The 12,102-nt window shown below is 29.1% G+C and overlaps 1 protein-coding gene across 8 annotated transcripts in view; it reads left to right on the top strand.

Annotated features, from left to right (window-relative positions):
- Positions 1 to 12,102, top strand: part of LOC145280019 (homeobox protein cut-like 1) — a 971,332-nt gene that overhangs the window by 774,912 nt on the left and 184,318 nt on the right. For all 8 annotated transcript variants that reach the window (XM_080131683.1, XM_080131692.1, XM_080131675.1 and 5 more), the window contains one exon: positions 6,978 to 7,044. In XM_080131683.1, the coding sequence (XP_079987809.1) occupies positions 6,978 to 7,044 (67 nt within the window). The remainder of the gene's footprint in view (positions 1 to 6,977; positions 7,045 to 12,102) is intronic.

Genomic DNA, 12,102 nt, shown 5'->3' with positions numbered 1-12,102 from the left:
TATTGGGGAAAACTAGCTCGTCCAAAAAAGGGGACACTCTTGCAGTTTCCAAATAAATAGTAATTATCTCACTACCCGGGTGAAGGCCAGACGTTAGTGTTTGCATTCAAATAGTTTCGCTTTATTTATACGAAAAAGACAAAAACACAGCGACATGACAGCACCGTGTGAATTTTGTTTAACTCGATCAAAAAAAAAAAAAGAGACGATGTGCGTCTGCGGATCTGAGATCTTACGATCTAGGAGGTATGCAAAAACTTCTCCCGGAATCTAACCGATGCACGAACCCCGACCCAAAAAACCTTTTGTGGGCATACACAAACACTCGTGCCCATTTTGGCCTTTATATAATAGACTAAGGAGAGTACCCGACGTTGCCCGGGTGTTTGGAGGTGTGTGTGTGAGGGTTGGTGAATAAATCAAAACAAAATGGAAAATAAAGAATAAGCAAAAAAAAAAAATATTGTTAAAATTTCTTTAAAAAAAATCGAAAAACAAACAAAAGCAGTGAACGTGATGGAAACTCCCCCCCCTCCCAAAAAATGAATGTGTAAACGATGTTAAAACTTCTTTAAAAAAATCGAAAAAGCAAACAAGAAAAAAAAAAAACAAAAAAAATGGCATAAATAATCCTGTTTCAATGTTAAAACTGTAAAAAAAAAAAAAAAGTTTTAACACCATTGGCTTTGTTCATTTTTTTTTTTTTTTTTCTTTCCATCATGTTCACTGATTTTTTTTTTTTTTTTTTTTTTTCCCCCCCATGTACATCTATAAAAGTGAAAGTGTCTGTCTGTGTGTGTCTGTGTACATTTTCCTATGCAATAACTCTGTCAATTTTAAGTCTACAGACTCAAAATTTTATATACAGGGTACTGAGATTTGGGAAAATCAATGTGACTGGATTTTAAGGATATGTAACCAATTTTATATTTATTTGGCGATTAAGAGGTCAAAGTTCAACAATTTGACTTTTGAGAACTCTACCAAACTCCTCTGACAATTTTTGGTCTAAACACTTGAAATTTTAGATATAGGTTCCTTGGACATGGATCTAACTTAATAACTTGATTTGAGCCCAAAACAATAAATGTTAAGGGGTCATAATAGGGGTTAAAGTTTAAAAAAATAGACCTTTTTTTTTTTTTTTTTTGTTCTTTGCTCAGCATACACCTCCAAACACCCATTCTAGTATAAAAGTGAACGTGTCTGTGTGTGTGTACATTTCCCTACGCAGTAACTCTGTCAATTTTTAGTGTACAGACTCGAAATTTGATATACAGTTTACTTAGATTCTGGAAAATCTATGTGGTCGGTTTTCGGGCAGAAATTTGGCTGTTAAGGGGTCAAAGTTCAACGATTTGACCTTTGAGAACACTACCAAACTCCTCCTAGAATTTTGGGTCTAAACACTTGAAATTTTAGATATAGTTTCCTTGGACATTGATCTAACTTAATAACTTGATTTTAGCCCTAAACAATAAATGTTAAGGGGTCATAATAGGGGTCAAAGTTTAAAAAATTGCCCTTTTTTTTTTTTTATCAACATACACCTCACACCCAGGCAACGCCAGGTACCCATGCTAGTATATATATATATATATGTAGTCATCCATACATATACTCATCAGTGCAGTGGATTGTACTTAGAACCATCACGTTGACAGTTGGCAGTTTTACCCATTGACCAACGAGAGCGGTGCCTGCAAATAACCTTGACAAATGTCTATTTTCAACAAACATTCATCCACCACTTTTATAGTGCTCAAACCACTTATTTACAAACAAAAAGCGAGCCTTGCATTTTTCAGCCAATAAAGTAGCGGGTGAGATTATTTATTTACGACAATGCCCAAAGAGAGGGACTTAAAATATATTTTTAGTCATCGACATACAGTACTGTTTCATTGTATCACAACTCATCTAGACTAGCACCTCTCTCAAGCTGAGGATTGAACCTAGAACCATCGCGTTAACAGTCAATCACATAAGCTACTTTGGTCAAATAAAAAATTATTATTTTAATATACAAACATTGTGTCCGAGTTGATTGCTATGTACTGTTGTCGTATTTTCTTTATTTTTATTATAGGAAGAAGGTTTCTACTTATAGTTTGGTCACTTGCCTCTCTTATTAATTTGCACATAGATTTATTAAAAAGTTAGTTTGTTTTAGAATCGGAAACATCAACTTCAGCTTCATTGCATAAATTGGATTTTTTTAAATAATAAGCGTGGTTTTCCATATAAAATTTTATGTTTATGTATAAAGATTCTTGTAAAAATACATTTTATTCATGTTTATTCATTAGAAAAAATATTTTCCCCGTACGCCATAACAGAGATTTATCAAAAAAGTTCATTTTGTTTTAGAAGCAAAACATCGAGTTTAGTTCTGTTGTTAGATTTAAAAAAAATAATAAACATGGTTTTTCATATGTACTTTTATGTTTATTTGTTAGATAAAAATGTAAAAATAATTTAGAAATTAGTTTTTATGATGGAATAAAATTTGATACACTGGTGTACATTTTGGCATACTTTTTGGCAAACCAAAAGGGCAGATTGAAATCTGGCATGCTGGCATCCCAAAAATAATCACATGGGAATAGGCAAGTTATCTCTCAATAAATGACCAATAAATAAAATAAATTAAACTCTGTGAATCAATATGAAATCTGTAAATGAGATTTATAACCCATTCTGTGACCTTTCTCAGTTTTATATTGTAAATGAATAACTTCTAATAAAAAAAAAAACAATTTGTGCTTGTTTCATTTTTTATTGCCTCCCAAAAAATTAAAATAATCGGTTTGGAATCAGAAATTAGGCTATAATTTTTCTGATACCAATACCCCAAAAAGTTCCAATTCCTGATTCTGATTAATCGTCCCAACACACTCTCTCTCTCTCTCTCTCTCTCTCTCTCTCTCTCTCTCTCTCTCTCTGTCATATATATATATATATATATATATATATATATATATATATATATATATATATATATACCACCTTTTTTTGGCAATTTATAAGTTCCAAATCCCAGTGACTATTGATCAGAATTTAATAAATAAAGGCTTGTTGGAAAGCTAATGACCTGAATTGTGTAGTGGGCTATGTGACAGTTGCTCTTAAGGTCGCAAATTAAGGAGATTATCTATTATCCAGAGACTATTTTTGGCACTTTTTTACAGTCATAAAATGTTTCAATCATAGTCATTTGTTTTCCTAGTTTTGCGTATGAATTACAAAATATCTGATATTTCCCCCAAACCTCTGGTCTTGATGAAGGGGAGACTAAAACTTGCTGCTATGGTTTCAAATGATTTAAAATAGCAGCAAGGGAGACTTGATTCCAAATATTTCTCATATGTTATATCTCCCCTCTTTGATTTTCATACATAAAGTAAATTTCACAGTGTATAAGGATTATTTGATACTTGAGATAATCATAATCATGCCCTATTTCCAAAAGAGGGGAGATATAACATACGAGAAATATTTGGAATCAAGTCTCCCCTTGCTGTTATTTCAGATCATTTGAAACCATAGCAGAAAGTTTTTGTCTCCTCTTCCATCATGGTCAGAGGTTTTGGGGAAATATATATAATTTTCTTTCATTAAAAATTCTAATGAGATTCTTGATTAAAAGAAATGACCTTTTAAATTAAATTAAATTAAATTAAATTAAATTAAAACCTTCATTGACTTAATCTGCATATGCTTACATTCCCATCGTATCACTATGAATATCAGACCATAATATGATGACTTGTGCATTTACATATCTCATTGTACATGAGTATAAGAATTACTTTTCTTGTGTATGTTGTTGTAAATTAATTTTTTATTCTTCATAATTGACAGATCATCCACATGTTTAAGAAACATTTAATTAGCCTGTCTTTTTTTGTTTTTACTTATAAGATTTTGCCAAAACATGGGGGAAAAAAGATGACTATAGTTTCCTATAGCTATAATTAACGCAGAAAGTTTATTAAAACGTTCTTAATTGTATTTTAGTTGTATTTTCTTGTAATTGATACAGATATTTTTATTGCCAGTTTTTTTCTCAAAAAATACAAATTAACAATATGAATAAGTTATATTTTATGAGCGTATTGGATTTAAATTAGTTAAAAATTAAAAATCTGTTTACATCATGTTGGTTTCTGGTGGGTATATTTTTCCTGTCTTATTAGAAGGTCTTTTACCTTATATTATTATATACAAAGACAATAGCACTAACCAACCTATTTATAACTGATATTATTTGAGTTGAAAAAAAGTATTCTTTTGTTATGTTACCGAAATTCCATCAATCATATACATATTCATTGATGATAAAAATGCGTTATCGATATGAATTTCATGTTAATATCTTCCAATTTAATAAAATGGAAAGCTTTCTCAATAAACTTTTTAGATATTTTACAACCAGCAAGGGAGATAACTATATAAAAGTTATGTCCCTCGCATTAAAAGAATTATTTAAAAGAATTCATTACAGTCTTTTTTAAAGTTACATAAAAGCTTACATTATCATTTATTATTGCATTCAAACAATGAAAAAGTAAAATTATGTTAATAATTTATAACCTTATTAAGTTGGTGATAGTTTTCTATTAACTATTAATGGAAGTAAAGACCAGATAATTTCTTCTTTTTGTATTATTTTATTGTTATTGATTCAGTTTCTTAAGTGCATGAATGGCATCCAGTGCTGCAATTTTAGAGTTTTTGTCAAGTGTAGAATCATTTCTCAGTTGCATTACTCCCATATCTACTCTGAACTTGTCACTGTCCCATTTATGGGTTAAATAAAATCTGCACTGGTTATAACATGAAACTGCATCCATTGACTTAACGAAAAACTATTTGTTCAGATATGAAGGACTTGAAGTCATAAAAGTTTTCCTAAATTCATAAAATTTGCTAGTACAATGAAAAGAAATCGACTTTCTTTTCTCCGTTGATGTGCTTATATAATGTTGTAACATGTTTACACACAGGACCCATATGTTGTATGCAGTTTACGTGCCAAAGGAGACTCAAAGAATAACTCAAACTCATTATTTTGTGTAACAATGACATTTATTTCTGGATGCTTTCTGGAATAAACTGTGATCGTGCTCCTTGTCTCTCACCGCTGTCCTCTTGAACGTCGTTTAGAAAGTGCTGAATGTGATTGTCAATCTGCGAACATTATAGTTTTGAAATGACTGCATGAAATCAATTACAGAAATCATGAAGGAATATTTGATAGTATTGACAATTTTATATCTAAAATTTACTAGAAAAAAAATGGATTACGCATTATTTAATAATCTGAAAAGGGTTGATAAAACAATGGTCTCATCAACAAAAATGTAGCATGTGTCTAAGAATAAAATCTTTATTGCTTATTGGCCCCCTGACAAAAGGAGGGTGTACCTGTAAATTCACTCTTGTTTGTTCGTCCATTTGTCTGTCTGCACTTTTCTCAATAATTACACCTTGGAATTTTTTGAAATTTTGCACAGACATTAAACATATGAGTAAAAAATTAACAGAACAAATTTTCCGGGAAAACTCCAGTTCCCCCCCGAGGGGTGCCTTTTGGCTTAAAATGGCTAAAATTGACACTTTTGTGCTTATTAAAAAAAATTGATGCCTTGGATGTTTCTAAAACTTTCTGCAAAGTTGTAACTAACTGATTTCTATATAATTTTGTTTGTCTATACTTTGCGATAACTCTTGGGTGTACCCCAGGGCCTCTTTTAGGGCTAATAAAAACACTCCCTTTTTGGGACTATTTTACCATATTTGTCCAAAAGTTTCTGTATATGTCTATTTGCATGGTACTGAACTCAAATTTAAATATGTTATGGTCTTGGGGACTTTGGGGGCTAAATTGGGGCGGGGGGGAGTGCAAATGCTGAACTTACTCATTTTTTTATGCCTTGTTCACTGTGCACTCACATTTTTTTATGCCTTGTTCACTGTGCACTCACAAAGGGCCATGCCTGCTTCACTTGTTATTTATAAAATAAAACAATTTATTACACTAGCAGTGAAATTAAAACACCAAATTCATATTCACAAAAGAACAACAATGGCTTCCTATTTTTATCAATTGATTAAGTGAACATGATCTAATGAACTAATTTGCATATTGCTTTGCAAAAACACATCCATTAATGAACTAATCATTTCAATTGTTTTCTAATTAAATGATTCTTTTTATTTTATTGTAGTTCTATTTCTGAATATTTTATAATATTGGTCTAAAATAATCAACCAATTAATTAATTGTCTACTAACAAAACATGTTTCTAGATGTGAAATCTTGTTTAATCCTAAGCATCTGTCAGTGATATATTTTATATAAATAAAACGTGTGTGTGTGTATTTAAGTGATAAATTCTTAACCTATTGGTCACATAACACTGAAATCAACAGGAAATAATAATCATACACCAAGGATGGTTTATAATGAGTAAAATCTTTGTTTGGATTGATGAATAATATGTACAGAAATATGTCGGCAAGATGAAATGCAAAATGTTTATTTCAACTTGTTGGCAAATTTTTATTAGTTTTACATGTCCACAAATTCAATCCTAGCTAGAATTTTAAGTCTTATCTATTTGCTGGGTTAGCTCAAATGGTAGGCAATGTGGTTGGAGCGCTAAATGTTTTGGTTTTCGTTCTAACTGATGGCACCCAAATCATTTTTTTATTTTAATTTTTGAAAATATATATATATATATATATATATATATATATACATAGTGCTGATTTCAAAATATGTAATAGGGAATTGGCTTTGTAATAACGAAATCTGCATGAATTTAAATATATTTAATTGTATTTTACAATGGGCAGGCCAGACGCCTCTCTGTTAGTGTATGGTAAATTTGTGCAGATATTTAAAATCGATTATGAATTGGGTCTTTGTATTTGATTTATTGATTTTTGTTGTCATTTTTCTTTGGTAGCCTTAGAAAGTGCACAGGCTGAGATCCAAAGACAGAAATCTAAATATGATGAAGTGGTGGAAGCAAAGTAAGTATTTGTTTTTTGCTCTTTTTTTTTCTTACTCTGCTTTGCTATTTTAATAATAGTTTTTTTCATTTTTTTTTCTTTCGTTTTCTATTTTAATAATAGTTTTTTTATTTCGTTTTCTATTTTAATAATAGTTTTTTTTATTTCGTTTGCTATTTTAATAACAGTTTTTTTTTAATTTCGTTTGCTATTTTAATAATAGTTTTTTTAATTTCGTTTGCTATTTTAATAATAGTTTTTTTTACTCTGCTTTGCTATTTTAATAATAGTTTTTTAGCTTTGTTTGCTATTTTAATAATAGTTTTGTTTTTACTTTCGTTTGCTATTTTAATAATAGTTGTTGTTTTTATCCTCTGCTTTGCTATTTTAATGATAGTTTTTTAGTTTCGTTGCTATTTTAATAGTTTTTTAGTTTTGTTTGCTATTTTAATAATAGTTTTTTTATAGTTTCGTTTGCTATTTTAATAGTTTTTTAGTTTCGTTGTTATTTTAATAGTTTTTTAGTTTCGTTTGCTATTTTAATAATAGGTTTTTTATAGTTTCGTTTGCTATTTTAATAGTTTTTTTTACTCTGCTTTGCTATTTTAATAATAGTTTTTTGTAGTTTCGTTTGCTATTTTAATAGTTTTTTAGTTTCGTTGTTATTTTAATAGTTTTTTAGTTTCGTTGCTATTTTAATAGTTTTTTAGTTTCGTTTGCTATTTTAATAATAGTTTTTTTATAGTTTCGTTTGCTATTTTAATAGTTTTTTTTTACTCTGCTTTGCTATTTTAATAATAGTTTTTTGTAGTTTCGTTTGCTATTTTAATAGTTTTTTTATAGTTTCGTTTGATATTTTAATAATATTTTTTTTACTCTGCTTTGCTATTTTAATAATGTTTTTTTTTTTAGTTTCGTTTGATATTTTAATAGTGTTTTTTTTACTCTGCTTTGCTATTTTAATGATAGTTTTTAGTTTCGTTTGCTATTTTAATAATAATTTTTTGTTTCGTTTGCTATTTTAATAATAGTTTTTTTAGTTTCGTTTTATATCTAATAAGTTTTTTTTGTTTCGTTTGCTATTTTAATAATAGTTTTTTTACTCTGTTTTGCTATTTTAATAATAGTTTTTTAGTATCGTTTGACATTTTAATAATAGTTTTTTAGTATCGTTTGATATTTTAATAATAGTTTTTTTAGTTTCGTTTGATATTTTAATAATAGTTTTTTAGTTTCGTTTGATATTTTAATAATAGTTTTTTAGTTTCGTTTGATATTTTAATAATAGTTTTTTAGTATCGTTTGATATTTTAATAATAGTTTTTTAGTTTCGTTTGATATTTTAATAATAGTTTTTTAGTTTCGTTTGATATTTTAATAATAGCTTTTTTTTACTCTGCTTTGCTATTTTAATAATGTTTTTTGTTTTTTAGTTTCGTTTGATATTTTAATTATTATGTTTTAGTCTCGTTTAATATTTTAATTATTATTTTTTAATCTTGTTTGATATTTTAGTAATATATTTTTTTCCAGTCTTGTTTGATATTGTAATAATTTTTTTAGCTTAATTTAGCAATTTAGATCATGTCTCTCCTCTTCTCCTTTCCAATTTGTGAAACTATTCTTTGTAAAAAAAAAATGTCTTTCTTTTTTAATTTCTAAGAATTAGAAAATCATCCAAACTTAATAAAATTTTCAACATCTTTTTAAAAATAAATTATATATTTTATAAAGAATGCAAGTTTCTCAAATTTAATATCACAACAATTTTCCAAAGAGTGGAAGTTGACAAAATTTAAAGTTTCAGACAGAATCGCATTAACTCTTTTTTAATATGTTATTGTTAAACCTATTTTCCTCTTAATAGTAATACAAATCTGTGATCACTTCTGTGACTAAGTGACCATTTACTATTGATCAATTTTTTTTTATTGAAATCTACAATGCAGTAGTGAAAAATATTATAAAAAAACTTTTTTTTTTTAAATCCTATTTAAAAAAAAAAATGTTTACAAAATTACATCTGGCAGAATGCATCTCTGTTTCTTTGTAAACAAGTAAATCATTATAATCTATTTATAGTATAAAAAATTGATTTGTGACTCTTTGGAAGCATTTAAATTGTAAATTAGGAAATCATTTAAACTAGCTTCAAAATTCTAAGCAATTAGATTGAAAATTTCGAAAGCTGTTTACATCCAATAATATGATAAATACAGATTAGAACAACAATAATTGATTCATGATTAAAAGGATCTGCAATGTGAAATCTGACTAAACCTAAATGCATTATGTCAAAGGATTTACTAAAAACATTACATTTGCCAATATAGAAGTTGTGCTAATATGGTCATGTGAAGTGTTCATCTTCTTGGATAAACCATTGCAAAAGCATAGATGTCTTGAATTGCAAGAAGATTGGTCAGCAAAGTAAAACTTGAAAGCAAATGATTAAACAAGTAAAATTTGGAGAGAGTTGGCCTGCTAAACCATGAAGTTTAGAGAGTAAGCTTGTGAAATATATAAAAACATCTGATGCCTGGACGATGGAAACCTGACGCTAAATGAAATATATATATATGCAGGCGGCAAAAAGAAAGTCTTCACTTGTAATTTTTTTAAAAACTGCAAATTTAAGCTAAATTTAATGTAACTGTTTAAACAAACTATACCTCATTTGACTGGCCTTTTATTCTTCTATAATTTTACCTGTTCATATTTGACTTTAAATTGAAATATACTTATATATATTAATGCAACAAAAATACAACAGGAACACAATGAACTATTTAGTAGCATAGCCCTTCTGCAGTTTGACAGCCTGCAATCTTTTGGAATTCCTTGAATTAGACTGCAGCAATATTCGGGGGAACGACATCCCACTTTTCTTTAATTTTTGTCCAAAGTTCTTCCAAATTTGAAATTTTATCATTACGTAGCTGTTGCTTGATGTAATACCATACGTTTTCGATAGGATTGAGGTCTGAAGATTGTGTAGGTCAATCCAAACACAGAATATCATGCTCTTCCAGGAACCTCTTGACATTGCCAGCTGTGTGAATGGGAGCATTATCCTGCATGAAGATGGGATTATCTCCAAATTCTGACCAAAGTAGGGTAGAAAATGCTCAGTCAACATATTAATCTACTTGGTCAAATTAATTCGACCTTGCAAGCGAACTATAGGCCCTGGACCATTGGTACTAATAATGCCCCACACCAAAACTGAACCTCCACCACCTTGCAGCATTAAAACTGAGCACCTAGGATTAAATTCTTTGTCTTTCCTCCGACGGACGTACTGCCTACCATCACTGCCTAGCCTATTGAACTTGCTTTTGTCACTAAAAAGCACTTTTGACCAATATGAAGAGTCATGATCTTCATTGCATCTGACGAAGTCCAGACGGCGCTTTCTGTTCTTTACAGAAATCATTGGCTTGCGTCTTAAAACATATCCTCACAAATTAAATTCCTTTAATCTGTTCTTGGCAGTAGAAAGAGAGCACTTTTTAACAAGATTACACTGTTCTTTGATTTGGGGAGCCATTTCAAATCTGTTTCTTAGGCTGCGGATCTTGATAGCATTGTCTTTCCTGTTAGAGTACGACCAGATTTAGGGGCATCACAAATACTTCCAGTGTTTTGGTGCTTTTTAAGTCTTTCGTACCATTTTCTGATCACATTTCAATCTACAGCCGATTTCTCGATTGGATAAACCAGAAAAATGGAGTTCCTGGCGATCACTAAGAGAAAGTCGTGGCATATGGACTAAATGTTACGTTGTATAACCTGGAACAACAACAATTATGATTAGAGATGCTTTGTTGCCTGTTGGTGGATAGTTTAAACTTATCTATCTAGGGTCGATAATTTAAGCTTGTTTTAAGCAAATTTGTTGTTGCGGATTTTCTTTTAACGTCCTCAATTTGAAGTTATTTTTGTTAAATATATGTGAACACTAGAATATTTCAATTAAAAGTCAAATATGATCAGGTAAAATTATAGAGGAATAAAAGGTGAATCAAATGAGGTATAGGTTGTTTAAATAGTTACATAAAAGTTAGCTTAAATTTACAGTTTTTGAAACAAATTACAAGTGCAGACTTTCTTTTTGCCGACACAGTATGTATATGTATAGTTTTATATTTAAATTGCTTTCAGAAAAATATAATTTCAAAACAAAAATGTATTGTTTGAACAAAGAATACAATTCAAAGTAATTTCTTTAACCCATGGATTTTCGATGTTAGCTCATCTCCTCAAAGGAAAAGTCGTTAGCAAAATATTAATTCTGGTTTGATATGATTTTGCTATTTAGCACATACATAGTAAATGTATTAAAGATTAAATCTTGATAACGGACATAGAAAAAGAATTAAAAAAAAAAGGATCTGAGAATTTGGTATCCGATTAGAATGGTAATACTTGAATAGAAAATAATGATGTTATTAGGTTCCAGATTGGTTGAAGATTGCCACATTGAAGATAAAATTTAATTATGTTCAATTACGTACCCAGAGTGAAAGGCAATGTTTTTTTGCGAACGCAGAATTTTTAGATTTATTAGGTGCATTTTTTGGTAATGTAAAATCACTAGGAAGACTTTCTCTTTTTATATTTTCTCCATCACTCTTCATACAAGGATTACCATTCTAAATGGATATCAAATCCCCATATCCTTTTTTTGTTTCAACCCTTTTTTTCTTTTTCTATGCACTTAAAAAGATTTAATCTTTAATATATTTTCTATGTATGTGCTTAATAGCAAAATCATATCAAATCAGAATTAATATTTTGCTAATGATAATTCCTTTAAGAATAAGAGCTTACTTCCATGGGTAAAGGAAATTACTTTGAATTGTATTCTTTGTTTAAACAATACATATATGTTTTTAAAGTTATATTTTTCTGAAAGTAATTTAAAGATAAAACATTCGATGTTACCAACAAAAAGTTGATTTTGTACATAATAGACCTGATGGCCGACTTGTAACAACGCGGGAATGGAATTTCTTTTCCCCAATCATCAGGTTTATCATGTACAGAATCAACTTTTTGTTGGTAACATCGAATGGA

This window comes from Euprymna scolopes, chromosome 1 (assembly GCF_053919585.1).
Source record: "Euprymna scolopes isolate OS-2025 chromosome 1, ASM5391958v1, whole genome shotgun sequence".
Classification (NCBI taxonomy): domain Eukaryota; kingdom Metazoa; phylum Mollusca; class Cephalopoda; order Sepiida; family Sepiolidae; genus Euprymna; species Euprymna scolopes.
Note: the sequence above shows the minus strand (reverse complement) of the source record. Positions and strands in the feature narration are given on the sequence as shown.